Here is a 27,829-nt window from a genome sequence, read left to right on the forward strand (position 1 = left end):
TTCCATGGTCTAAGTCCTCCCACCTTGGCCGATTTCAAGCTACCTTACGACGTGAACTGGCTTGCGGAATTCCTGAGGATGTAACAGTCGGGGCTCGCAGAGCTGGTAGGATCTGCTTCCAGCACACCGTGGGCTATGCCGCTCCCCAGCACGCCTCACATCCCCGCGTGGGAAGAAGGCACAAGTTTCAAGGCAGGTTAGGTAGGGGTGGCACGGATTTAATATTTTTTAGTATTACAATATATTCTTATAAAAAAGGTGCAGGCGAAAAGGACACTGCAGATTTTGTACATTAGCCTCATTTGTCGTCTGAAACAGCTGGTGAGAACAGCCTTGGCGTGGAGGTGGTAGAGGTGGGGGGGATGGTCACGGCTCCCCCAGCGGGTGGAAAGGGGATGGGGGTGGGGAAGAGCCTGGACCAGACCCTTCCCCATCCACCCGGAGAATTTTCTCCTCCCGCCGCCCTAAAGACGCCTCCCTTCCCTCACAGGGGAGGGGGAGCGGGTGTTGCTGCTGAGAAGGGGATAGGTTGCATCCGATTAACTGAATTTTACATTGTACACAAAATTAGCTGGAGAAATTAACCCAAAGGTGGCAGGAAGGGCACCTGGGAACGACCAAGGAACAAATACAACAGGCGTAAACGTTTAGCGTATCAAGGACCAACTCAGCCGTCTCCTAGGCACCAGCACTTCTTGCTGAGTCAGCCGTGATGGTCTGTGGTCCAAGGCACTGTTGGCGATCTGGCTACAGTGGCGTCTGGTGTCAGAGCCACTGGCCAGATCTAGAAAAATAATAAATAGAGAAAGCAAAAATCTTTAGAGGTGAGAAGCCTGAGCCCTGGAACAATCAATATACGTGTCCTCTGTAAACAGTTAAACCGAACTGTGCTTTTCTGTGGATCCAACGTGTCTGGAACGTCTTCCATATTCCTTCTTCCCTGGTGCGTATCCAGTCTTCCATGGTGGGTGGGAATGCCGGGGTTTGGGCAGGCCTGTTGGCTAGACATGGAGCCCTCCCTATTCCCGGTCCCAGTGGGTGAGGTGGACCTCAGCCTGGCCAGTCTGGGGGAGGACCCTGCGAGGTCCCACCACAACCTTCCCGTTGCCCCAGCGCCGGCGTCTTCCAGCGGGGGCTTGTGGGTATCACACAGCTCTGCGGCCACTCTTCCTGGTGAGCCTGCGCCTTACCCTCGCCTGGACTCCAGGATGGCTGCCTCACACTGGTCCCGACCAGGCTTACACTTGCTCGATCCCTCCCCCTTGAACCAACACACATGTTGGGCTCAGCAACCCTGTGTTTCTTCCCCTGCAGCTACTATGGTCCCACCCCCAGAAAAGATAGGCAGCTGAAGAGTGGGCCCAGCCCACCAGTCTGTCCACTGGCAATAACCCTGAGCTGGAGGAGGAGGTCAGAAGGTGAGAAACAAAAGGGAAGGGCAGGAGGATAGAAGGGCAGGGAGCCTGTTGATGTGGGGTTGCAGGGAGGGTCAGGCAGGTCTCCCAGATACAGAGGATGAGAGGTTAACTCTGGGGGGTTGGAAATGTATTAAAAATGAGCCTTGATGGAGTTCAGCTCACCTCTGTCCTTTTAGAAAATTTGTGTAGATACCAGCCATCATCCTGCCCCACAAGGACAGCTCCTGGTGGACAGAATGAAGGTGAGAACGGACAGGAGAACCAGAATGGAAGTCGGCTGAACCAAGTCAGGTCCCAGAGCTGGGGGGGTGGGACCCCCTCAGCTTTCCACCCCTGCCTGCTCTGCCCGCCCCCCCCATCTGAATGCCCCTGAGGAGGTCCCCTTACTCCCTTAGAGGTGGCATGTAACTGCAGAGGGCAGCTCTTGCCCTTGGAGCCCTCGGAACCGGTGCCCCAGGGCCAGCCTCAGCCAGACGAACGCAGTTGGAAGCGTCTCCTGCAGGCTGGACGGAGCAGGAGGTCACTGTGCCTACTGCTTGGTGGCAGATGTCAGAGGAGTACGGGGTCCGAGTAATGTTCAGTGGTAACCCAGGCGCTCTGGGTGGAGCTGGCCATTCAGGTGCTGCCCCCTGGAACCCCGAGCCAACGTGTGAGGTCACTGTCTCGCTTCAAGACAATGGTCAGGTTGTACAGGGTGGGGGTGGGGAAGGAGAGTTTCAGTCCAGGGTCCCTGTGCCCAGCATACGAGGTGTGGTGATGAATGGGGTCTTCTTTCTTGAACCCCTTCCCTTAGCAGATCCATCAAGTACCTGATAGTGAGCCCTAGTCGTGGGAACCCAAAGGTGAGTTTTCCGGGATTCTGGATTAGTATAGGATGGAGATGGCAGGAGGGAAGGGAGAGAGACTTAAGACATGCAAGAGAGGGGCCAGAGGGCTCGTGATGTAGGAAACGGGCACTGTCACCCTGTCCTGATGACTTGGTCCCTGCATCATCCTCCCAGCATCTTTTTTTTTTTTTTTTTTTTTTTCCTGGAACACATCTAGCTAGCATATGTCACGCCTCTTCCTTTCAATAGGAAACTTCGCCCCAGATCAACGTTCCATTACGCCTACTCTTGAGAGATGGGAGCCTGGGTGCCCCCGCCCGTTACTCCCCACGGCACGTGAAATCTGGACAAGGTCCGTGGACCTCTCTCCAGGCTAGATATGGAACAGCTCTGTGCCAACATTCGGGTGTCCATGCTGGGGGTTAGGGAGCAGGGCCCCTTCAGCCAGGGCTGGCCAGGGATGTCCAAGTCCGCCTCAGAGAGTGACCCCTGGGGCCAGGGTGCAGAAAGAATAATGGGAAGAGGAGATGAGGGGAGCCCCTTCAGGTGGGGAGACACCGGGTCCTGCCACACAGCCCCGCTCCCAGGACCCAGCCCAGGGCTCTAAATCCAGCACCGAATTGTGTTAAGTATCACTAGCACGGCCTCCTCCACTCCGCCGCCCTGGGCCCGTCCCTGTCTCCCGGCCTCCCACTGCGGCCAGTCCCCAGGTCAATAATTTAGCCTGTTTATGGCCCGCTCCCGGGTGGCTTCCAGGGCCTGGCTCCCTGATCGCTTGCGGCTGCGTTTGAGTTTGCACAAGTCCTTGTCGAAAACTTCGCCCGAGCGCAGGGCTGACACCAGGTCATCAAACTCGCCGCCCTCCTCCAGCGCGCTGCCCGCGTGCACCTTCCGCTGGCGCTGCCACCGCTCCCTCTCGCGCTGCTCCTTCAGCTGGAGGGGCGAGGGGGGCGGGTGAGAGGCCGCGGCCCAGCACATCCACCACGGTCCAGGTCACAGACACCTGCCTGCCTTCGCGGGTGGATGCCTGGCCTGGGCTGGGTCTACCAACTGGCCCCACTTCCCTCCTTGCCAGGGCACCCTGAGCCTCCGCCGCCCACTGCACTCTCCCCTCCCTCAGCCTTGCTCAGGCCCCGGCCCCGGCAGCACCCTCACCATGGCCTCCATGCGCGCCCGCCGCTCCTCCTCCTCCTTCCTCCTCCGCATGGCCTCCAGGTCCTGCCGGGCCTCCGAGAAGGCCTGCAGGAAGGTGTCAAAGATGCCGAAGAATTCATCCGGCTGCATCTTGCTGTCCTGCTCCCCAAAGTGCATCAGGGCCTTGGAGAACTGTCGAAGAGAAGGGTCGGTGGAGAGTCACCCCCGAGCCTGGTGGGCAGTTGAGTTCCAGCCAGAGCAGAGCTCATCCAGGTGGGGGGGGCTTGGGGGGCAGGGCTAGAGAGGGGAGACGCCCTCCCCCCACACACTGTCATCAGGGTAAGGACAAGGCTGAAGGAAAGGCTTGAGGCTGACACCTGGGGAGGTGGGAGACACAGGCTGGCTGACAGAGGCTGCCCAGAGTGACCTCTGGGTCTGTTAGCTCTGGGTCTGTTAGGGTGTAGGTACAGGACCAGGAGCTGCAGACCTTGGGAAGCACTTCCTAAGGTCAGGACCAAAAGGATGTCAGATCATCTAGTTATCGGGCTAGTTATTTAACCCCTCTGTGCCTCGGTTTCTTCATCTGTAAAATGGGGATAATAATAGGACCTACTTTATAGTGTTGGGAGGTGTTAAATGAGTTAGTGATGCAGAGTGCTAGCTACATGCCTGGCACTATTACTGACAGCTACCATCTCTAATTCAACCCACTGAAAACCCTTTAAGAAAGCCCTCACTACTCTAAGTGTGCTCCCTGGACCAGCGGCAGGGGTGTTTCCCGGGAGCTGGTTGGAAAGGCTGAATCTCAGGCTCCACCCCCGACCTCCTGAATGAGGACCCACATCTCAATAAGACTCCCACAGTTGGGGGTCCAGAGGTGTGTCAGAGTGCGAAGCGGGAAGAGGCAGAGCAACTGAGAGCAAAGCTAGGCTCCGGAGTCAGGCTTCTAACCCAGCTCTGTCTATCACAGCTGGGCAACCTTGGGCAAGTTAACATCTGTGGATCTCAGTGCACGTATCTGTGGAATGGGATAATAGCCTTTCAACAAGCCCAGAAGGTAGGTGGTGAGATAGAGGATGGAAAACACTTAATGGGGCGCCTGACATCTGGTCAATGGACTGCGAACTTTGCAACAACGTTGCTGTCGCTTTTCTTGTAGGAGTGAGGAAACCGTTTCTCCTCAAAGCTCTGTGCCTCTGGGTGTGTCCCTTCTGGGCCACCTGTGGTAGGACTGGTGAAGACAGAGAGGGGTGGGGGCGGGGTCAGCCTGGGGGCTTGGGGCGCCCTTACCTTGGCCCTGGCTTCGTTGAGCTGGTCCTCCAGCTCTGAGAAGCTGAAGCTGGAGACCGTGATGAAGTCGCTCATGACCGGGACAAACTTGTCATTCGGATCCCACACCTGGCGTTTCTGATATTCCAGCTCCTGAGGAGGGAGAGCCAAGTGCTGGTCGGACCAGTGCCAGGACAAGAGTCAGGGATGCTGGGACTCACCACGTCCTCCACCCTCCTTGCCAATCGCAGGACACTGAGCCTTCCTTTGGAAGAGGGAACACCCTGAGTCTCAAATTCTAAGGGTGGCAAAGATTGTGAGGTATCACCCAGTCCCCCCTGCCATATTTCTTTCTCTAGATCCTGCTACCCAAAGAGTGTTCTGGGACCAGCAGCGTGAAATTTTAAGAAACAGCCTCTCAGGCCCCACTCAGAATTAGAATCTGCATTTTAACAAGACCTTTGGGTGATTTGTGTGCCGATTAAAGCGTGAGATGCATTTCCAAATCTCCCAGTTGATGCGATGCTGCTGGTTCGTGGACCACGGACCACATTTTGGGTAGCACTTTAAAGGGCTATAAATTAGAAAGCAGCCCCCTGCCTCATCCCCCCACCGCCATAATGGCAACAAAAGGCTCCTTCTCATACTTCTTTCTCGAAGCCCATTATCCCCTTAGCCGCCTCCCCACACACGCCCAGTGGAGATGAGAAGGCTCTCTAGTTCCTAGATGGGAACAAAGGAGTGGGCCACCTCCACCCTGGGCTAGAGAGAGTATCATCTGAGAAGCCCTTAGATCAGGAATAGTAGAGATCTGGGTCTCCAGCAAAAAAAAAATGTATAGCCCCTGGGTCCTCTACTGGCCCAGGGAGGAGGTGAAGAGACATACGGAAAGAACTTCTGGGGACAGTGGTCCCCAGTGTCACACTAGGTGTTACCTGCCCTAAGTCAGCTTCCAAGGCATGCAGATCCTCTGTCCCACTGATTTGAATCAACCTTAAACATGTGGCAGATTTCTCATTCACTCCACTCCACTGTACAGTGATAGGCTACAGTCTCAGATGGATGTCCCCTCTTCAGGAGTCTAAATTTAAGCCTTGGGTAATTCCGTTATCCTTTCCTGAGCACTCACTCTATGCTACAGGCTGTACCTGCTGTGCCAGCTGTTCTGTCACCCCAGCCAGGAGCTTTGGGTCACATAGGCATAGATGATGTACTCACCACCTCGACTGCTCTGAGGCCCCTCCTGAGGTTGCCCACCTCCTTCTCCAGCTCTGCCAAGCTATAGGGGGGGGTGACACAGAGGGAGGGAGAGGAGCTGGGGTTAGTACAGGGCAGACCAAACCCCAATGGCTTTGGGAGTCAGTGCACCCGGGTTCCAGCCCTGCTTTGGCTATTAACATGTTGCCCTGGCAAATCACCTCCCCTCTGTGCTCTGTCTGTGCGTCTATAAAATAACGGGTGAAACTAATGTCCTATAGATCCTTCCAGATCGGAAATATCATGCTGCATATTGGAAGGTTTCCAACACACGGCCTCTGGCTTGGATTTATTTTTATTACCATCAGGTAATGCTCATCAGCTCTTAACATGGTATCTTGCAAGCAGTATGCCTTTGATGTGTATTAGCTATTTACCTCTGCGTTTCTGCTTCTATTGGAGATGCTTCTACCAGCCTGTATACGTTCAGGTCTGACGTCTCGCCTGTAGCAGATGCCCCTGGAGCCCGCCACCCCACCCCCGCCATCTCCTTGGACCATCCGTTGTAGTGGACAGCCCTGACTTCCAACCACTGAGCACTTTTTCTGCGGGCCAGAGCGTTACTGCCCGCCCCCAGCCAGTGAGTGACAGGAGATGGTAGATGATGCCCATCTTACCCCTTGTGGGGATAATGGAGTGAGTGTCCTACACTGTCTCCCACACCCTGCAGGCAGGATTAAGCTCTGATTGCCTGCAGTGGTAAGTGACTTAATAACAACCCCATTGCCGGCATTCTCCCCATCCCCGTCGCAATTCCCCACTCCCCACTTTGTTTCCTGAGAGAATCTCTGAGATGAGGATTTGAGAGCAAAGACTGTCTTTTGTTGGGTTCTCCCAGAGCAAACCCTCAGATGCTGTTCATTCTGAGGCAGCTCAGGGTAGCCCCGAAGTAGGAAGTTACGATGAGAGAGTGCGGGATCACAGGGAGAAGGAAGCCTCAAGAGGACCCCTTACTTGACTTTGGCGGCTTCTGGAAGATGCTGCAGCTCGGAGGGCATGTTCAGGATGTCAGGGAAATGCTTCTCCAGGATCATGATCAGATAATGTAGCAGAGAGATGTTTCTGTGGGTGAAAGTCGGGTCAGGACTACGGGGCCAAGGGGCATTGGGAACGAGGGTCCGGCGGAAACTAGGGTGAGGTGTTAGGGGAAAGTTGTGACATATTTTGGGAGGGTAACGGGGAGGAGGGGAGAGGCCAGGGTGGGGCGAGACAGGGGCTCCAGAAGCCGGCAGGTCCCCACCTGTCGATGCTGGACTTGGTGTCGGCAATCTTGTTGAGGCTGGCCACCCGGAACCCGTAGGCGCTCCCACGCTGCCCTTTGTTCATGAAGTTGCCGATGGCCAGGACGACCTCTAGCATCTGCGCTAGACGCTTGCTGCGGATCAGCTCCCGGGAGGCCAGCAGGATGGCTGGGGGAGGAGGGACAGGTGAGAGCCCCACATACACCAGGCCCTTGAACCCTAGGATGATGCCACCACAAAGTCCAGAAAAGGCGCCATTAAGTGTCAGCTTCAGAGGGGCTTCCAGGGGAAGCAAACTCGCAAAAAGCCAATTCACCAAATAACCCTTTCTCAAAATGTGCCAACTCTTCCTAAGACTATACTGGAGAATGTATCTTTCCTTGCATATATTTAAAGACTCTTAACATATTCTTTCTGTGGATATATGCAAGAATATAATACTTTGGGCTTCCCTGGTGGCTCAGTGGTTAAGAATCCACCTGCCAATACAGGGGACACGGGTTCCAGTCCTGGTCCGGGAAGATCCCACATGCTGCAGAGCAGCTAAGCCCATGCACCGCAACGACTGAGCCTGCGCTCTAGAGCCCACAAGCCACACCTACTGAGCCTGTGTGCCACAACTACTGAAGCCTATGTGCCTAGAGCCCATGTTCCGCAACAAGAGAAGCCACTGCAGTGAGAAGCCCTCGCTCGCCACAACTAGAGAAAGCCCACACACAGCAACGAAGACCCATGCAGCCGAAAATAAATAAATAAATTTATAAAAAAAAAAAAAAGAATATAATACTTTTACTTTTCTAAACCTAGTGATTAAAATTTTTAATTTCAGCATTTTACATACTATGGGACTGTTTCTGCCTCTTTTGAAGTGCTGAATTTTGTTGATTTTTTTTGGAAAGAAAAAAATCTTCGTCAATTAAATTACAACATCATCAATTGCAATATTTTCATATTTTTGTTTTATAAGATAATGGTGTGCTTTGCAGTTGATGGTGTCTTAGATTTGATTAAATAGGTTACTAGACAGCCTATTGAATATCATTTAAAAGAATTTTCCAACCTTTAGGCATTTAAAAATTTCCCTCCAATTCCTTAAATGATACCTTTCTTGGAAATACAAACTAAGGCTAACAGTAACCAAAACGTCAGTATTTCATTCTGATGTGGGTGCTCTGGCCCTTCTTCTGTTATTTTGTATTTAATGGTGGATGTGCAGAATTAGGATACAATCCTACACTGAAAATTGGCTGTCAGTTATAGAATATGATTTTGGATTATTAAATGTGGTGGTGAGAAGATCTAACCATTGTATTATGATCTTTGGCTTCTGCCAAATTGAACATTCCTTAAGATGCTGCTATGAAGATTAAATGCGAACCATTTGACTAAAAGTTTGCAAAACTCTTCAAAAGCAGTTAAAGTAAGTAACTGTAAAAAAAAAAAAAAAAAAAGCTGTAAAAAAAAATGAGTAAGAGGTAAGGTGGGTCAGTGGCTTCTAAACTCAAACATCTGCCTATTCTGTGACCTAACAGTGGCAATACTCTTGATGAATAATTGAATGGCTTCTAGTTTGTGTTTTAAAAAAATTCCACCTAGATTGGTTAATTATGGTATATTCATACAATGGAATAAAACGCAGCACTGAAAGTAAATAACCCACTGCTCCCTGTAATAATAGGGATAACTTACAACATAATGCTGAACAAAAGACCAGCATAAAATTATTTGTACTATGTTATTCCATTTATAGAAGGTTCAAGATAGACAAACCTTCAGAGGATTTGGAGGAAGTAATGTTTGAGAGGGGGACATGAAGAAGGGCTCTGGGGGACTGGAAACATTCCATTTCTTGACCTGCGTGCTATCACACAGGTGCATTCACTTTTGGATGATTCATCAATTAGGACTCTTAGGATTTGTGTACTTTTCTATGTGCATATTTCAATAACAAGTTTTTTTTGTTTGTTTTGTTTTGAAGTAAACTACTTCAGAGTTTCCGGCAACGCATATTGGTTGGGATAGTTTTTCTAAGGTTGATACGCTGCTATTTGAAAAATCTGCAGAGGAATCCTAAAAATGCTAAAATGTTGGCAAAACAGAAACTGACAAGAGTTCAAAGGGAATCAGTGTAAATGGGAAAACTCCCATACGCAATGCAGACATTTTAGATATAGTCCTAAGAATAATATATTCATAAGAATGTTTACATGTGAAGCCATATTCATCTTGACTACACTCAGTGCATGTGTTCATAATGAGCATCGGTAAATTTGGCATATTCAGCAATGAACATATTCATAAGAAGAACATATTCAAGAATATGTTCATGAATATATTCATAGAAGAACTGGTAAATTTGTCAGATTTGATGAATTGGCTTTTGGCAAATTGACCCAGAGGCCCTGCCTGGGGATGGAGGGATTCTGGGCACAGGGGTCAACAGCTCACCAACCAGCTGGGACAGGCCACATCTTAGCTCTTCCAGGAATATTTCCTGGGAGAACTGGAGGGAGGAGCGTGGACCCCAACTCCTGCACCATCCTCACCTCTCTGCCCCCAGTCAAGCCCACTGACCTGATTCTGTCAAATACCACTTCAGCCACCTCCTCCCAAGTCTGGGACAGAAGAGACCTCCAGACCATTCTAGAACAGTAGCCATGGCTATAGCAGAGTGACTGTTACTTTCCTCAGCAGGCTCTGCCATCCCAAACACGTCTCACTCTGCTTAGCTCAATATTAAAGGGAAGCTCTTTCCTGAGCGTACACTGACGACCTCTTAGGGAGAGTTTAGGAGTGAGCTCCTAGGAGCAGGAAATTATCTGAGAATAAATCTACCTGGTGGCTAAACTGCTCTGGTTCCACAGATCCAAATGACAGGCGATTGCTCACATTTGCTCCACTGACCCAAGATACACAAATAGTTGAACACATGCCTTGGGCTGAACCCCTTTATCTGTGCCTGACGCCCCAAAGGCAGTCAATAGCAGGACAAAGAAGGCTGTGTGAAAATAAGGGCTCACCCATCACCAGGGAAGGAGGTGCCTTCAGACCTGCAGAGTCACTGCTGAACCCTTTCCTTCCCCCTCAGACCCGTTATCTACGACCACACAGCCTGTGGACCCCTTATTGCGTGCATGCACGTGTGTGTGTGTGTGTGTGTGTGTGTGTGTGTGTGTGTGTGTGTCCATCCAGATTACAGAAAACGTCTGCCTCTAACCCTGCCACGCTCCACCTTACCCCGGGAATCCTCCCGAAGCCGCTCATCAAACTCCAGGAAGGACCATTCTCTGGCCTGGGCCTCCCAGGGAGTGCAGGCAGCTTGGTGTCCAGCAGAGGGGGCCCATGCTCTGCTCTGCCCCCAGCCTGCCCCCCAGCATCCTGGACACTGGCTCTCTCATTCCAATCTGCTGATCCTGTTTTCACCGCAGATCAGCCTCACAGCCTCTCCTGCTTCTTCCCTCTGGGGTCCTCACGGCTGCCCACCCTCCTGACCACCTGCCTTTCCCCCCAGCTCCCTGTGCCTCCGTCCTCTGCCATCCCCAGGCAGTTCCAGGGACATGCCCTCTGGGAAGTACTACAGGACAAGAGGGAAGGGATGGATTCTGAAGAACGACATCCGCGTTCCTATCCTGGCTCCACCACCTACCAGTAACACAGCCTTGGGCCACTAACATAGCCTCATCTTAGAGATGAGAGAATGGCCCCCATAGCGTTGTGAGGACCAAATGAGACCATCCACGTGGAGTGTTTCACACAGTACTTGGCATGTGGTTCTCGTTTAATTACAAAGTTCTCACCTGAAAAAGGGTGGGAGGGGTTCTCCACCCCAGCAAATCAGATACCTCTGGGGATCCCGTTGCCCAATTTCCTACTTTCTTAGTAGCTCACACTTAAAATAACGTGTCCAGAGGTCTTCTCTGCACCTAGGACCTCTCAAGCAGAACAATCTGTGCCAAGAAGTGTTCTAGGTGCTTACTGCCATCATCATTTTTTCAGCATTTCTGTTCCAGGCTGGGGCAGATGTCAACAGATCCCCCCGCCTTGGAGAGCCTGCATGCTGAGGCACAGGGAATGGGGTGCATGGCCGGCACGTGTGCCCATATACACAAGTGCATACATCTACAAAAATCATAGATTTACATCTTGTCCTTGACTTTGGTTTTCTGGGGGGAATCAAGAATAAGGAAGGAGGTTTCCTCTGTGCCTGTCCATTGCCTCCCACCCCCAGGTCTCCTCCCCAGCCCTCAGCCATACCTTCCACTTTGGGCTTGGCCTCAGCCAGCCGCTCCTGGAACTTCTTTTTGAAGAAGAGGGCCTGCAGCCGCTGCTGGTAATGGTCGATCCTGTGGACAGGGAGGGCTGCATCGTGAGGCAGGGCCCCCCCCCACCCCCGCCACCAGCCCCAGAGCAGCTCCAGCCCTCTCCTTGGCCCGCCCACCGCCGCCCCCTCCTGGCCACGCCTGCTGCCCCCGACCTGCTCATCTCATAGAGGAAGCGGTCCGCACGGGCCATCCGCTCTATCTCATGCTTGTGCTCCTCCAGGAGGTCAATGTCACTCTTCTCCGGGATGAACTTGAGGAGCTGCAAAGAGCAGGTGAAGGTCAGACAGGAAACAGGTGAGAAGCTGACATGGGGGGTGGGCAGCCCATGGAAGCCCACACACTGACCAGGCTCAAGATGGGGAGGGCCCCCCATAAAAGAGAGGTGCATCCTCATGGGGGTGGTTTATGTTTCACCTGCCCCACCCAAGGAGACACAGGACACCCAGCTCTAGACTTCCTTCTTTTAATTTTTTTTACTTTTTAAAATTGAGATATAACTTACCTACAGTAAAGTGTACTGTTCTTAAGTGTACAGCTCAATGATTTTTTTCTTTTTAAACCAACTTTATTAAGGTATAATTTACATAAAATAAAATGCATCCATTTTAAATGTGCAATTCAATGAATTTTGACAAAACTATCCACCCACTGAACCACCATCCAGAGTAAACTAAGAAGATTTCCATCCCCGCAGAAAGTTCCCTTGTGCTAGCTACTTCAGTAAGCCAAGCCACCCCCGTCCCCCAGTGTAGCCTCTCAACTGAACTCTATCACCTTAGATAAAATTTGGCTGTTCTTGAACTTCGTACAAATGGACTCATGCTGTGTGTTCTCCCTGGGGTCTGGCTTCTTTCACTCAACAGAATATCTGAGGCTCCTCCGTGTAGGTATTGGTAATCCATTTTTTATTCGTTGCTGAGCACTATTCTATTGTAGGAATATACCACAGTCTATTCACTTTCCTACTGATGGATAGCTGAGTTGTTCAGTTTGGGGGTTTTATAAATAAAATTGTTATAAATATTCCTATAGTCAGTGTTTATACCCAGTGGGATTGTTGGGCACTAAGATAGGTATGTGTACTGCCAAATCGTTTTCCAAAATGGTTCTACCCAATGAGAGTTCCAGTTGCTTCACATCCTTGCCAACACCTAGCATTGTTGGCCTTTTCAATTTTAGCTATTTAGGTGGGTGGATGGTGCTACCTCACTGTGATTTACCATATTTCTCTGATGACTAACAGTGTTGAACATCTTTTACCGTATTTCTCTGATGACTGATAGTATTGAACCATTTGGAAATTCTCTTTCATGAAGTACCTAGTCTTTTGCTCATTTTTAAGTTGTTTGCCATTTTCTCACTGATTTGTAAAGTTCTTTGTTCTGAATATGAGATCCTTGTGATCTATATATAAAGCAAAGGTCTCCTAAAGCTTGGCTTGCCCTTTCACTCTAATAATAGTGCCTTTTGATCAACAGAGTTCTTAATTTTAATGTCCAATTGATGGTGGTTTTGCTTGGTGTTTTCTGGGTTTCTCTTGAAGGACACAACAGACTGATGTGGAAGAGATTTGGGGGAGATATGGTAATGGGTCACTGCCTTTGCCCTGAGGCCCATGGTGGGGGGGGGTCACTCCTCATATCTCCTTTCTGGGGGCCTCAATCCCCTGAAAAGATGCAGCCTTTTCTGATCTCCCCTCAGAAAGGTTGGCCCAGGGAAGTTTCTATAAACCTCTCCCTCACTCCTCCAGCCTCCAGCCCGATTTCTCCTTGACCTAAGAGACTCGGCCTCCCTGGGGGCTGTCGGGAGGGGGTCCGGCTGCCCCCTAGTTTCAGGGGCCTCACCTGCTCCAGCATGTCCTTAGCGAGGTCTTCCTGCTCGTCCATCTTCAAGATGGCCTGCCGGATCTCCTCGTTAGACAGCTTCAACCTAAGGCAAAAACCCCACCTTGAGCAGCCTGGCCTGGCCCCTCGGCTCAGGACAGACCCCAGACCTTCTCCTTCAGAAGCCAGAGCCCGGGCCTTCTCTCTCTCGCTTACATTTGATAGCACTCCCTCCTCTGCAAAGCCTTCTCAGACTAAACTCACATGGTTCACTCTATAACTCAGTCCTGAGATCTTTTAGTCTCTAGAGACGTGAGTCTCTGGTTTCTTGCTTGAGTCTCCATCCTAATGGAGAGGGACATTTGGGAGGAAAAGGGCCATCTTCAGTGTAGACTGAGACAGGGCGAAGAGGTTCTGATCCTTCCCCTCATGCCGAAAATACCCACGGCATCTCCACGGGAGGATGGGAATATGGGCAGGTCACTAAGGGGGCAGTTTCCTGTTTCCTTCAAGACAGAACAGGTCTCAGTCTTCCGACAGCGCCTCGGGTCCCGCACAGCTGTTCCAACACGTCTTGCTGTCTGGGAGAGGGAGAAGCAGCCCCCTACACACACGTGCACACACACACACACACACACACACACACAGCCCCTCCAGATGCACACCCATTGGGAGGCCCTGGGGAAGCATTAAGGGGGAGAAACTGAGGCTTAGGACCTTGTGGGGAGGAAAGCGGGGATGGACGGCCCGGGGCAGCTGGGGCAGTGCTAAGAATAGTATGGGAGGCGGTGACCTCTGACCCCGGCTCCAGCGGGAGGCCCCGCACAGAAGCTATGCTGTTAGTGCAGATACTGCCCTGTTTGTTCTGCAGCCGCGGGAAATGCTTGGGGGCTGAGATCATGCTGCTGTGTGGCCCGAGCCGAGCGGGGCCCTCCATGGGCTTAGAGCAACTCCGCTGCCAGACGCTGACCAGGCTGGTCAGGGGCCTCGTGATGGGGCAGTTTCCTGTCTGCAGAGCCCCGCACTGCCGCTCAACACGGGCTCCAGGGAGACGGTTCGAGATCAGGGCCCCCTGCTGCCCCAGGGGACAGCCAGGAGATGGGGGGGGAGGCCAGAGGCTGCTATCACCCCATTCCTCTGCCAGGCACCTCTCTCCCCCAGGCACTCAGCTCCATCATATTTCTCTCTAGCCCCAGCTCAGGCCTCTGCTTCCTGGGGACCCAGTCCCTCCCGCCTGCAACCTACTGTGGAGCAGGGGCCGTAGAGGCAGGGCGAGCACCTACTTGGAGAGAAGGATGATGCAGTTCTGCGCCCTCCGGCCGTCAATGACTGACAGCTCTTTGACCTTGCGCGAGGCCAGGTAGATGTCCTCCGTGGAGCCCAACTCTTTCTGCAACCGACAAGCCAAGTAGAAGGGGTGAGGTGTGTGTCTTCCCCAGTCCTCTTCCTGCCTACCCACCACCCCAGGAGCCACCCCCCTGCCAACCAGGGAACGCTCCTGGTGTGAGCGGAAGAAAGAGAGGGAAACAAAAAGACAGGAGAGAGAGAGGAGGGTGGTTAATATCTGACTCCAATAGGAGGCTCTGGGGCTTTACCCCGGGCTAGAATGGGTCGGGGGCAATGAGAAGCCCCTTTATCAGAGACTGCCCTTCTGTGGGCAAACTAGACGGGGAGTGACTGACCCCTGTGGCTGTGTAGTGTGATCTACACTGTGTCCCAGACAATCAACCCCTACCCCCCACAGCCCACCCAGAGAGCCTCCCCAATCTTATGACGAGAAGCTGGTTCCAAGTCCCCGTAAAGTCATAGTTCCTGGACCCCTCCCTGGGGACTTCAGGCACAGCCCAGTGTGCCCGGGGTGGAAGGCATCCACAAGTTCAGAGGTGGGGAAACTGAGGCACAACTCTCTGCAAAGTTCTCTCCTCTGGAGTTTCAGCGGGCAATTCCCAAGAAATCGAAGATCCCCTGGCCTTCTCTTGGCCCCTGGTGAGATAGGCAGGAGACTGTTTCTTCCTTTGGGAGGTCCTTCCAAGCACATGCTCCAGGTTGGACGACTCCAGGGGCTGCCACTCACATCACTGTCTTTGTGAATTGTGCCCCTGGAATTGTGCAGTGCCCGGCCTGTGCAGTCTTACAGGACGGCCTTGCCTTGGGCCTAGTGGGTAAGACAAGAGACCTAGAAGCTTTCTCCTCACCCCAGTAGACATTCACCTCCACTGCTGGCAGGGGTCTGCTTGCATTAGCTCCCTTCCCTACATTTCTGCTTTTTCTTTGGGGACACTCCCTGACGCCACCCTGTTAAGATGGGTAAAAAGGCAGAAGGTAGAACTGACAAGCCCTCTCTTTTGGGCCCAGTACAGGGCAGCAGCCCAGCACAGTGGTTAAAAGTTGGAGTGTCCAGAGCCCCAGGAGTGACTCACCTGCTGGCAAGGATTAGTTATCAGCTCCTAGGCAGGTAGCAGCCACAGCCAATAGAGAATTAAACATGCACAACGTTAGCCAAGAGGTTTGGGGACCGAAGAACAGTAGGAAAGACATGGGGACCCCTCAGCATCTACTGTCTTCCCCATCCCAGTGAGACTCCCGTGGTTGGAGATGGAGACCTGCAAGTAGCACCGAACAGGAGCTGCTTCTAGCAGACATGCACTCACAGAGAAGCCAGACCAAGTGGAGGACAGGCAGCCTCTCCTGAGTGCCCTGCGCCCAGGGGGACCACCACTCCCCAGTCGGACCAGGCCCCCGAGCTGCCCCACCCCAGGCCTTGGCTGCAGTTCTTCCTGCTCCTCTGCTGGGAATCTGCCCAGAGGGCAGAGGGCATTCCTGCACCCCTGCATGACTTCATCTTTCAAAATAGGGGAGGAGACACAACCACAACCGAACTTGAGCTGAAAGCACATGAAAGTTGCATTCACTGAGACAGAGGAAAGCAGGCGTCCCTGAACTTTGCCCCTTACGCTTTGCCCCTTGTCTGTCTTTTGATCTCCAAGGGAGCAGAGGGGACAGAGCCCACCCCTGGTCCTCCCTTCCTGACCCGGGTGAGGTTGAAGTCACTAACTCAGGACACACAGAGGGCACAGAGGGAAGACCACGCTCATAGGACCGTCCCTGTCCCACGCACCCCGGACCCCAAGACAGAAAGAGGAGGCGACCAGGCAGCACAGCCTCTGGGTCTCCAGCCTTGCTGCTGTGAATTCAACACCCCAGAGTCCGGGCGACCTGCAGAGTGACAGTAGTGCAGGTGAGCACAGCCCTGAAACAGGGTGCTGGACCGAGCAGGCTCAGAGAGATGAGGGGAGACAAAGCAGGGCGCTGTCCGTCTTCACTCTCCTCCACTCTCCAAACTGGGAGGCCCCAGGCCCAGCCTGTCCTAAACCCCGGAGTTCCTCTTTCCCCCCGGCCCCCACCGTAGCCCTACCTCAGGGCCCTGGAGACTGGGTGGGCCAGGCTGGAACCCTGGCCCGGAGGAAGACTCCCAAAATAGGGGGAGGCGTGTGCTCGCCCAGGTCTGCTATCCGCCCGGCACACACTCCCTCCATCCCTGGCTCGGAAAGCACTGATCACAGGAGCAGCAAATGCTCCTTTGGCTAGTCCCCCGGGAGCAGTCACACGTGCTCTCGGTCCTGCCCGCCCTCAGGAAGGGTCATCCACGGCTCTGGCCTTGGCAGAAAGCAGTGGGGAGACCGGCCACGACATGCTGCCTCTGCCCAGGAGCCAAGAGGGCCCAGACCCCATTCACAGGCACCTGGGGAAAGTCCTCAGGGCTGGAACCTGAAGTCAGTGGAGAAAACATGGAAGAAGACAGCACAGCCTGGAGAGGAAACAACTCCTGGGAGGCGGGCCAGAGACAAAGCAAACGCTCCGAGGCCTCTAGGCTGCTAATGCCCAGGTTGGACCTCAGAGGAAGGCCCCCAGCTCTGCAATGCAGATTCCCAGGCCCTCACATTCACGGGAGGGTGAGGTCAGAGAATCGGCATTTTTGGCCATCCCAGCAGGTACTGCCTCAGGAGCGCCCGCGTCCTGACACCAAGCCCAGCCCCTGTCCTGCCTCGGGAAGAGTAGGCTTGCTGGTCAGCCTCTGTACACAGTGTCTGCAGAGCAAAGCCAGGGCCTCTCTTGGCCAGCCCCAGCCTCAGCCCCGCAGTGTGACCTGAAGCAGCTCCACCTTCCTTGAAACGTTAGCACCCTCTGCTCAGCTCCTGGGAGTGTTGGGAGATGGAAGTATAGCGGAAGAAGTGGTGGAAAGGTTATAATGCCTTGTAGGTGTAGTTCCTAGGTCCCAGGGCCAGCAAAAGAGCAAGGTCAACAGTGGCCTGGCCCTGCTACTCCACCTCCAGTGCTCCAAGACCAAAGAGAGAAATGGACAACGTATTATTTCACCACTTGATGTGCAAATACGAACTAATGAAATGGGATGTTTCCCCCTATGCACTGCACCCCCCTAACTCATATCTATGTCCCCAGAAAGAACATGGTACCTGATAAAGAATAAAATCAATTCAGTATATGTGGAAGGGAGGGAGGAAGAGAGGAAGGGAGGGGCTGAGGGTCGAGTTCGAAGGGTGTGTGTGAAGTCAAGACCAGAAGTCAAGACTCGAGACGCTAGAGGGGGCAGGGTGTTACCTGATGCCTCTGATAAGCTGAAAACATTTTTTCAAAGTCCGCGAGGTCCAGAATCCGAAACACCTGCATGTCATCAATCTCATTCCATATGGTGCCAGGGACACGTTCCTAAGATTCAGGGAAGGGAGGAGACCCCGTGGCTGACTCAGCTCCTTCATGATGGAGATGCCCGAAGCCTCCCTAACCCCACCTGTCCTCCAGGTGCACACAGGCCCATAGCCAGGCTCTCAGACCTTCAGAAGGGGGTCGATTCCTCCCCCTCCCCTCCTCTTCAATACTCTGCTCCAGGGGAGAGGCCACAGACAATCTCCTTCTCCTCCTTTTCACCTGGGGCTACATGTAAGCACGTTCCAGAAATCAAGGGAGTGCTGGAGTGATGGGTGGGCAAGTATGAAAGGAGGGTATGAAACTCCTTCCAGAAAAACCAAACCAAACCAGTGTTCTCAGAGCACTTTCCCCCAAGGTCAGGGTTGGCTGGAATCATGGCAGGAAGAGTGCCCACACATACTTGGGATCCTCAAATCTTCAGGGCTGACTGTATTTCCTGGATCTGAGATGGTCATTTTCTCTCCCAGCGGTCTTCCTCCCACTTTCCCAGATTCCCAGAAAGTGGACGAATGCCAAAGCCTGGGACATCCTGGCCCCTTTTTAGTGACTGCTCAGGCCAGCAAGACTCTGCCACAAGTTCCCATTGGTCAGAGGGTGTCCCATCCCTCATAACTGGAACGGACCCAGGGGTTACATTCCAAGGTCTCTCAACTCAGGCACTGCCCACCTCTGTGTAGGACCCTTGCACTGAACGCCACTCCGGGGATCTGGGGAAGAGCTGTTGGCCACGCCAGGAATGCCCTAGTGGTCTTGTAACATCCCAGTAATGGTTTCGAGGGCCGAGATGAGAGTCCCCCTCCCAGGACCCCTCACCTCGTCCAGAGCTTCGCTGTCCTTTAAATTCGAACCTCCTCACCCCCCCTCTGCCTGGGGGCAGCCGGGGACCTTCCTAATGCCGATGCCTCCTCCTCCCTCCATCACCCTCAGCAAGGCTCGGAGAGAGAAACGTACCCTTCACTCACTTTTATTTTCTTAAACTCTGGAAAGGGGAGGCGAGGCCAGAGCAGGGCGGGTGGGGACATTCCTGTGGCCTTCCTAAGGCCAGGGACCCTCTCGTGGAATGCTGGGCTGGGAAGCTCAGAGCAGCAAGGGATGCAGGCAACCGGCCAAACCCAACACAGACGCATTCTTCTCATGGCAGAAACAACCAGTGTGTGTGTGTGTGTGTGTGTGTGTGTGTGTGTGTGTGTGTGTGTGTGTGTGTGTGTGTGTGTGTGTGTGTGTGTGTGTGTGTGTGTGTGTCTGTGTGTGTGTCTGTGTGTGTGTGTGTGTGTGTGTCTGTGTGTCTGTGTGTGTGTGTGTGTGTGTGTGTGTGTGTGTGTGTGTGTACAGGAGCATGCGTGGGTCAGGGGAAGGGGGCTGGGAAGAGGAGCCAGACTCCTGGACAGAGAGAAGATGGGAAGGGGAATTGGATCCGGGAAGGCGGGGAGGGGGAACTTCTAACTCGTTCTCCATCTAATTCTAGACCCAGGGTGGAGGAGGGTGGAGAGGGAAGGCCCGTAGAGGTAAAGCTTCCCACTGCTCTTATCCTCAGTGAGGCCAGGATGAGAAAGAAAGGCCTGGAATGACAGAGCTGGATGTTCAGCATCCGGAAGAGTTTCCCCTGAGGCAACAGACAACCCAGGATCCCCCTCACCGTTTCCCAAACACTCTCCCTTCCCCACGGTCACCAGAAGGACCTGCGACCCTTCTTGAAGGTGCAGCTGAGGTCTGAGGCCAGAGAGATGTACATCCATTCCTAACATCCTCTACATCCTAAAGATGCGCCCACCTCATACAATCATTCTTGAATTTTTATACCCCTCTGGCCAAGACCTCACCTCTCCCAGTCTAGATTCCTGGGGCTTCTGCCCCTCTAGAGACATCCTTCACAAGCCAGAAAACTCTTTCTCAAAAACACATTTCATTACATTTCCCTCCTCGAGCGTTTGGGGTCAGACAGCCCCTAAGTGAAGCTGTTGGCAAACGGAGGGGTTCTCTTCTCTTCCCATGTCCCATGAAAGGAAACTGAGTCTCAATCACGTTTACCTGACTGAACTGGAGTGAGGATTAAGTGAGAGAACACACTTAAAGCACACATGGTAGTCCCACTAATAATAACTCATCTAATATTCTTATTTTAAAGGTTTTCTATGTGTCAGTCACTGTTCCAAGTACTTTGTATGGATTAAGTCAATTCTCACAACAACACTTTGATCTGGTTATCGTAATTACCCCCATTTTACAGATTGGGAAACTACAGCCCAAATGCTGAAATAACCTGAACTTAGTCATGCAACTAAAAGACTGGGAATGGGATGATAAGTTCACTAATATGACTCGAAGCCCCCCCTCCCTCACCCCTGCTGCTACATCTCCCACAAGGGCTCCTTATCATGTGTTCCATCAAACCTGGACTTTCCAGTCTAGGAATGAGACTCCGGCCTGCTCTGGGCCCCTGAGGAATTGATATAGGCTTTATTATTACTGGACCCCAGAGAAGATCCTAAGCACAAAGCTCTTTAAGATGAAAATATTACAAAAACATTAGGTGCCTTGTTTGCCTTCCTTAATTGTTGAGATGCCTAATCAACCCTTCATTACATGTTTAAAACCTTAAATTATAAGTTGTAAGCACAAGAAGCAAAAACAAAATTCTGTCTTTTTTTTTTTTCAACCACAATTAAAAAAATATTATTTCTGATCATGAACAATGAATGTTTCCACACCGCCTACGACCTTTGGTTCTGCAGAGCTGCTTGCCTGCTCGTATGCAGCTGGCCTTTCTGGCTGGCCTTGTGACCACGGAGAAGTATCCACAGGGCAGAACTGTGTGATGCAGTTGTTACGAACTTTAACAATGTCCCTTCAAAATGCTGCTAACAGGTGGCTCTACAATTTGAATAACTCAGACTGGAGATGTTATCAGAAGCCCAGGAGGCAATGAATGGGCTATATTCATGCTTCATCTTTCCACTTAGATAACAAAACCAGAGGTAGAAGGAATCAGAGATCATCTCGCAGACAAGCAAACAGGTATGAAATGAATGATTTCTGCAGATCACACCGTTAGTTAGAGCCAAACCTGATTTGGTTAGAGGTTAGAACCTCTCCTGCAACCCATCCCCAGGACCTCAGGGTGTTTCCTTGGACACACTTCCTAATTAGCCAGATCCAAAGCTCTTTCAGGGCAACGTTATGTCTCACCTTTTATTCTTATCCATCACAGCCCCCAGCAGAAAGCTTTACACAAAGCAGGCCTCAGACTGACGGGCTAGCTGGTCTACCACCAGGAGAAGGCACCTAGCAAACTAGCTGACCATCTACTTAGCAATCTGTGTCTCCTCCCACTCTAAGTCTCCACTGGAGCTAATTTAAGCTCACAGAGTGCTATGGTAATGAATTGCCCAAGAATTAGTCCCCTGGCCCCATACAACAAGGTCAGAGGGCATCCATCAGTCCCAGCTCCAAACTGTTTTTGGAGGGTGAATGTGAGTCAGGCTAACTGAGGCCAGTTCTCTTGTATCTATTTACCTCAAGGATGAAGCCACTGGTCCTCTTAAGAGGACATAGTACAGAACCAGAGCAGTGCTTGGCCCAGGCTGGAACTGGCCTTCAATTACCAGGGGTCCAACGTGACCCAGGGCATCTCTACTCTACACTCATGAGAATCCAATAGAGGAGTCAACTCCCACATGTGGGCCTGGGATGGGTAGTCCTTAGTGGATAATATTCAGGAGGGCCTCTCACTGCTGAGCAGTCTAGAAAAGTCGCCAGTGTTTGCACCTTCCCCTGGGACGATGCCAAAATGGCTATACCTTGATATCAAACTCTTCACTGCCCCTGCCCTGCTACCCTGTCACGGCCTCATCATTTCAGTCCTCTGTACACACTGCCCTGCTCTCTACCATCTCTAGACCCGGGCCCAAGATCTTCACCTATATGTTCCACCCTTTTCCTCAAATCAACCCAACCCTTAACATTCTAGCCAAGCCCTTGTCTCGTCTAGAAAGCGCCCCTGCTTGGCCCTGCATTACTCCAGTCACCCTCAGCACTCATCTTCCATTTGTAGGTGGTTCTGCCAAGGTGAGCATCACCGCATGCCAAGCCATCTCCTCCCGGTGCTCTTCCCAGCAGACAGCCTGGCATCAGCAGCCCCATCTTCCGCATCCACTGCGCCTACACTTACCCCCATCAAAGAAAGCACCCAAGACGGAGATCTGCAAATAGCGGGCTCTCAATCCATAGGGCTAACTGCCCCAGGCTGCAGGAGAACGGATCCACTGACCTCTTCCTTGCTACTCACCTCATTCAGCTTGACCCAGTTGAAGGACTTCAGTGGGTGTGAAGGCTGGGGGACACACTTCTTCCTGAGCGGGACATCACTGCTGGGGAAGGGGTCTGGGGGGAGGGGCAGGCCCATGCTGAAGCAAGGTGGGGCACCGGGGGGAGTGGGAGGCCCACCAGGGGGCAGGGGGGGTGGTGGCGGTGGGGGACAGCAGGCGAACGGTAGAGGGGGCGGGGGTGGAGGCAGGTCACTGGTTGTCATCAAGGAAGACAAGGTAAGTGGGCCCCCAGGGGGCGGTGGGGAAGATACAGGTCCTGTCTGTGGGGAGACAGAGACATCAAAAAGACAAAGCATCAACAAGGATGCCTTTCGAGTCCCCCATCACTGTGCCTTCCCTTACTCTTATTCTCCACCTAGACTAGACTCCGAAGCCTGCTCTCACCTCCCACACACATTTAAGCCCTGTTTTCTCCCTCTGCATCCTGAACATCCAACACACAGATACACACACAAGGCAGACACAGTGGACAAAGTCACAGTCATCACATGCAACAGCGGGATTGATACAGACAGGCCTGCACAAGGGTACCCAGCTGAGAGGGGGAGGGGAGCCAAAAGCCCACCCGTGCTCTGCTTTCCACGGTGTGCTTCCTGGGACAGTGTCACCCGGAGGAAGGAACACTGTTTTTGTCTAACACAGGTGCCAACCTTGCAGCCTCAAGGGTCCCCTCTATCCTGGTCTGAGGTCTCCTCCATGCTGGGGTCCTCGCCTCCTCCCCACGCCTGCCCTTCCCCCCACTGGCCTGAAGGTCTCGGCTCAACTATGTAAAAGCAGAGGAGGGGCCACGTACTGAGATTTCACTGAGTTGGGCCACCAGCTCTGCCACTTGTCCCCGAGCCTGGCGCAGCTCCTGGGACTCTCGGGCCAGCTTGTCCTTCATCTTGTTCAGTGTCCGCATCATCTCTTCCCTCTCCAACGTCTTGGTCTCGCATTCCCGCTCCTTCCTCTCCAGCCTGCTCACCAGCTCCGCGTGTTCTGGGATGGAGGAAGGACAGGAGGGGAAATGGGAAGAGAGGATGTGAATGCGTGTGTGTCCTTCTCCAAAGGAGGAAATGGGGTCCTGGGCTGGGCAGGGGAGGGGTGGGGAGCAGGTAGCGGGTTTGGGCAGAGCCCCTCACCTTTCCGGAACTTCTCCGCTTGGTCTCGCCACTGTTTCACTTCGTTCTCGTTGATGAGCCTGGTGGGGAGTGAAGGGTCTCTTGACTGTTTGCTCACAGCTTCCCAGAAGACATGGCATCTTCCAGTTCCCCCACATTGGTACCCTGATCTCCAATCTGTCCAGCCACATCAAGGAGGCTAGGATTTTGACTCTCCAGATGTCTCTCCAGGTCCCATCCCTGAAAAGTTCTCATTACCTGTCTCTCCATGGTCTGAGAAAGCTGAAAGGACCCTTAGAGTCCAACCTCTCTGGGATAGAGTTGAAGCTCCTAAGACCAGAAAAGGAGATGACAGCTAACTTGTGGTAAAGCCAGGACTAAATCCCAGGCTTCCCTTAGTTGTACAATGATTTGTACCCCTTTGTAAAAATAGGTTCTTGCATCTGAGAGACATCAAAATATTGGCCTTACCATGGTCCAGACTTCCAATGACCAATGTGTGAGAGCAAGAGAAATCACCCACCCCAGTAACACAGAGTAAGTGGGTAGAGGGTAAAGAGGGGATGTGTCTAAATCATAGGAAGCCCCTTCATTCTTGTCAAACTCTCATTACAAGCGGTGAAAAGGAAGGTTTTACCCAGACATCAAGGTATAAGAGAGGTGAAATTCCAAGGTGAGATCTCAATAATCATTTCTTTTATAAATCTGAAAACAGAGGAGTTAGATCCATGACTCTTGGCCTCCTCAACCAGGTCAAGGATATAAAGAGGGAGTGAAGTATGATGGGGGAAATAATTTGCGAATAGATTTCTTTGGAGAGAGCCATTGTCATCCTCTGGCGGGGGGCGGTGGTGGGGGGGGTTCCTCCTTCAGCACCATCTAGTGAAGTGACTTCTTTGCGCCCACCCAGAGAGTCTGACCCATGTTCCCTGACATTGGGAGGGAGGCATGGTGGACTGGGGCTAAGCAGGTCCAGAGGGTAGGCAGAGACCCGTGACAGTCCAAGAATCTGTTAGTATGAGAGATTGCATGAGGGTTTCTCATGAGCCAGAGAGCATCGTGGAGGAATTAGGCTGAAGCTATTTTAAGTCTCATCCAAAAAACCCATCTGGGAGAAAACTGGACACTTCAACAGTGGACGTCTATGTGTATCGTACTGCCAGTGAATCAGGACCTGATGGAAGGGATGGTGCCAAGTAGGCCTGGAGGAAAAAAAGAAAAACATGTGTCGCCAGTGACCAGGGTTTTGTAGCGAGAGGCACCCAGCAAGGAACTTCTGAAGACCCCAGGAATACATGTCATATCTTTATCCATGTGCCAAGCCCAGAGAGCAGGAAGCCTGCTTACTAAATTACCTGATCAAGTAGGGCCTTTTCCCTTTCTCCTTCCTGCCCCCATGCTGCCTCTGGTGGGGGTCAGAAAATGGTTAGCTAGAGGAAAGGGGGGTGGGGTAGAAGGGGCTAGAAGAGAAACAACACAGAAAAAGAAGCCAACCATCACACACACACACACACAAACACACACACACACAAACACACACACACACTCTCTCACACTCTCTTCCCAGTGCAGCTTCCAGACCCAGTCCAGGGAGGAGAGAGATTTAAGGCTTAATCCAATCTAGAATATTGATGCACGTCTGAGACTAGCCCTTCTACTTGCAGACTTGAGACTACGTTGGCAGCTGAAAGTGAGCTTACGACTCCCATTGTCCAAGAAGCAGCAAAAACTTCATTGCACCTGAGGCGTTGTCATCCTCTGGCAGAGGAAAAGCTTCCCCACTAAGTAATCTAAAGAATTAGTAGAAGATAAAAATAAAGCTGCCTTCACTATTTACAATAGCCAAGACATGGAAGCAACCTAAATGTCCATCGACAGAGGAATGGATAAAGAAGATGTGGCACATATACAATGGATTATTACTCTGCCATAGAAAAGAATGAAACAATGGCATTTGCAGCAACATGCATGGACCTAGAGATTATCATACTAAGTGAAGTCAGACAAAGACGAATATCATATGATTTCACTTATATGTGGAATCTAAAAAAATGATACAAATGAACTTACTTACAAAACAGAAACAAGACTCGAAGACTTCAAAAACAAACTTATGGTTACCAAAAGGGAAAGTGGGGGGTGGGGCGAGATAGTTTAGGAGTTTGGGATTAACGTACACACTACTATATATAAAATAGATAATCAGCAAGGACCTACTGTATAGCACAGGGAACTCTACTCAATATTCTGTAATAATCTATATGGGAAATATGAATCTGAAAAAGAATGGATATATGTATATGTATAACTGAATCACTTTGCTGTACACCTGAAACTAACACTCCATTGTAAGTCAACTATACTCCAATATAAAATAAAAATTAAATTTAAAAAACTTCAAAAAATAAATAAAGCTGCCTTTTGATTACTTTGCTAGTTGTACTTGTCCAACATACCAGTTAGGATTTTGACTACACCAACACCCAGCTATTTGTGCAAATGAAAACAGTAGCATGAATAGTTCAGAAATCATTTTCTCCTTGGCTTTGCAATGCAGCACAATGAATCCTTGAGAGCCAATTCATCTCCTTAAGGGCAACTGACTTAGGCTTATACTGAAAGTAAAAGTTTAAAATTAAAAATCAGTGTGCTGGGGGCTTCCCTGGTGGCGCAGTGGTTGTGAATCTGCCTGCCGATGCAGGGGACACGGGTTCGAGCCCTGGTCTGGGAAGATCCCACATGCCGCGGAGCAACTAGGCCCGTGAGCCACAATTACTGAGCCTGCGCATCTGCAGCCTATGCTCCGCAACAGGAGAGGCCGCGATAATGGGAGGCCCACGCACCGCGATGAAGAGTGGCCCCCACTTGCCGCAGCTGGAGAAAGCCCTCGCACGGAAACGGAGACCCAACACAGCCATAAATAAGTAAATAAATAAATAAATAAACCCAAAGTTTAAAAAAAAAAAATCAGTGTGCTAACATGAGGCCTGATTATTAGCTGACATGACTTTAAACTCATTTCTCGGTGTTTCTCTACACCCAGGGTCAGTCAAAGATGATAAGCCAGAGACCTTAGGCTCTGACATCGTTTTCCAACAGCCTCATAACTAAATTGTCATGCTCTATTTTCAGTGGTTGGCAGACCTTCTCTAAAGAGCCAGAGTAACTATTTTAGGTTTTATATACTATGTACAGTCTCTGTCATATATTCTTGTGTTTGTTTGTTTTTAACAACTCTTTTAAAATGTAAAACTATTCTTGGCTCGTGGACCATACAACACATGCTGGAGGACGGGGGTTAGCCTGTAGCCACAGTTGGCTGACTCTTCCTCTGTGTTAATACGTGTAATTCCCCCTCAATCCACTGAATGCAGTGGATCACGGGGAGTTGCGTACACCCCCCTTAAACCTGTGCTATCCAGTACGGTGGTCGCCAGCCATGTCACGTGACTACCTGAATTTAATGAAAATTAAATAAAATGTAAAACTCAGTTCCTCAGTCACACTAGCCACGCGTCAAGCGCTCAGCAGCCACTTTTGGACGGTGCACGTACGGAACATTTCCATTATCTCGGGGGGTTCTGTTGGATGATCTTGCTCAAGGCCCATTTGGAGGTGTCTGGGCTTGAGAGAGGGAGCCGAGGTTTCGCTGGTGAGACCCCAAGTAGGAGAGGGATGGGGAAGGAAGAGGAAGACAGGTGAGGGATGGCCACTGCTCACATGTTGACGATATTCTTGACGTTGAAGTTCTCCAAGGGAGCCAGGTCAGGATCCATACCCCTCTCATCCTGGAGGACAATCTGCTGGAGGATTCGGTCCAGGAGCTGCCACTGCTGGAAGTTCCGCTTGTCTGAGGGATGACAGGCATCGTATCTTTACTGAGCCCTGGAACCCCCTGGGGCCCTGCCCTAGCGTTACTCCCTGGGGCCAGGCTGGAGAGGTGTGTCCCTCCTCTCCCCTGACAAGCTCCCCGTCTGACTGGGGAGGCAATGCAACTGCTGATAATGAAGACTCATAAATCCTATCATTTCTTGCTGATCTGCAACTGACCTTTTGTGAATGTGTCAACCCTCTAGATATATTTCTCTATTCCCTGAAATGCTTTCTGGCCGTCTTCTTCCCTGTTGGTACCCTGAGTATCCTATGCCTGGGGAATGCAAATTGCTTTTTTACAATTATCTTAAAAAAGCACATTTAAGAAAGTAAATCTGCTCCAAACATTACGCGCTGAATAATGAAGTCTCCAGGGAAAATTTTTTTTAAAAGAAAAGGTTTTAGGATTATCAATGCTATTGTCCTACAGAGGAAGATGAACGGAAACTCATTACAGGTGCACACTGAGAGGGGGTCAGAATGGGCTGAAGAAGTGGCTGTGGAATCCTGGC

The 27,829-nt window shown here is 51.5% G+C and overlaps 1 protein-coding gene and 1 long non-coding RNA gene across 4 annotated transcripts in view; one reads left to right on the plus strand and one right to left on the minus strand.

Moving 5' to 3' along the window:
- Nucleotides 1-2,385: 2,385 nt before the first annotated feature.
- Nucleotides 2,386-27,829, minus strand: part of DAAM2 (dishevelled associated activator of morphogenesis 2) — a 110,479-nt gene continuing 85,035 nt past the window's right edge. For 2 of the 3 annotated variants that reach the window (XM_036868024.1, XM_036868025.1), the window contains exons 11-26: nt 27,165-27,294; nt 23,466-23,524; nt 23,138-23,322; nt 22,305-22,604; nt 17,912-18,019; nt 15,712-15,738; nt 14,575-14,681; nt 13,313-13,397; nt 11,621-11,727; nt 11,401-11,489; nt 7,146-7,314; nt 6,860-6,967; nt 5,867-5,927; nt 4,670-4,801; nt 3,401-3,571; nt 2,386-3,178 (exon numbers count right to left, since the gene is read on the minus strand). In XM_036868024.1, the coding sequence (XP_036723919.1) occupies nt 2,957-3,178; nt 3,401-3,571; nt 4,670-4,801; nt 5,867-5,927; nt 6,860-6,967; nt 7,146-7,314; nt 11,401-11,489; nt 11,621-11,727; nt 13,313-13,397; nt 14,575-14,681; nt 15,712-15,738; nt 17,912-18,019; nt 22,305-22,604; nt 23,138-23,322; nt 23,466-23,524; nt 27,165-27,294 (2,060 nt within the window). In that variant the 3' untranslated portion in view covers nt 2,386-2,956. The remainder of the gene's footprint in view (nt 3,179-3,400; nt 3,572-4,669; nt 4,802-5,866; nt 5,928-6,859; nt 6,968-7,145; nt 7,315-11,400; nt 11,490-11,620; nt 11,728-13,312; nt 13,398-14,574; nt 14,682-15,711; nt 15,739-17,911; nt 18,020-22,304; nt 22,605-23,137; nt 23,323-23,465; nt 23,525-27,164; nt 27,295-27,829) is intronic. The other variant, XM_036868026.1, reaches the window with a different exon arrangement.
- Nucleotides 4,355-6,846, plus strand: LOC118903205. The gene is made up of 4 exons (XR_005021748.1): nt 4,355-4,436; nt 4,799-4,969; nt 6,127-6,213; nt 6,308-6,846. It is a non-coding gene; the product is annotated as an uncharacterized LOC118903205 (long non-coding RNA).

Source organism: Balaenoptera musculus, chromosome 11 (genome assembly GCF_009873245.2).
Source record: "Balaenoptera musculus isolate JJ_BM4_2016_0621 chromosome 11, mBalMus1.pri.v3, whole genome shotgun sequence".
NCBI lineage: Eukaryota > Metazoa > Chordata > Mammalia > Artiodactyla > Balaenopteridae > Balaenoptera > Balaenoptera musculus.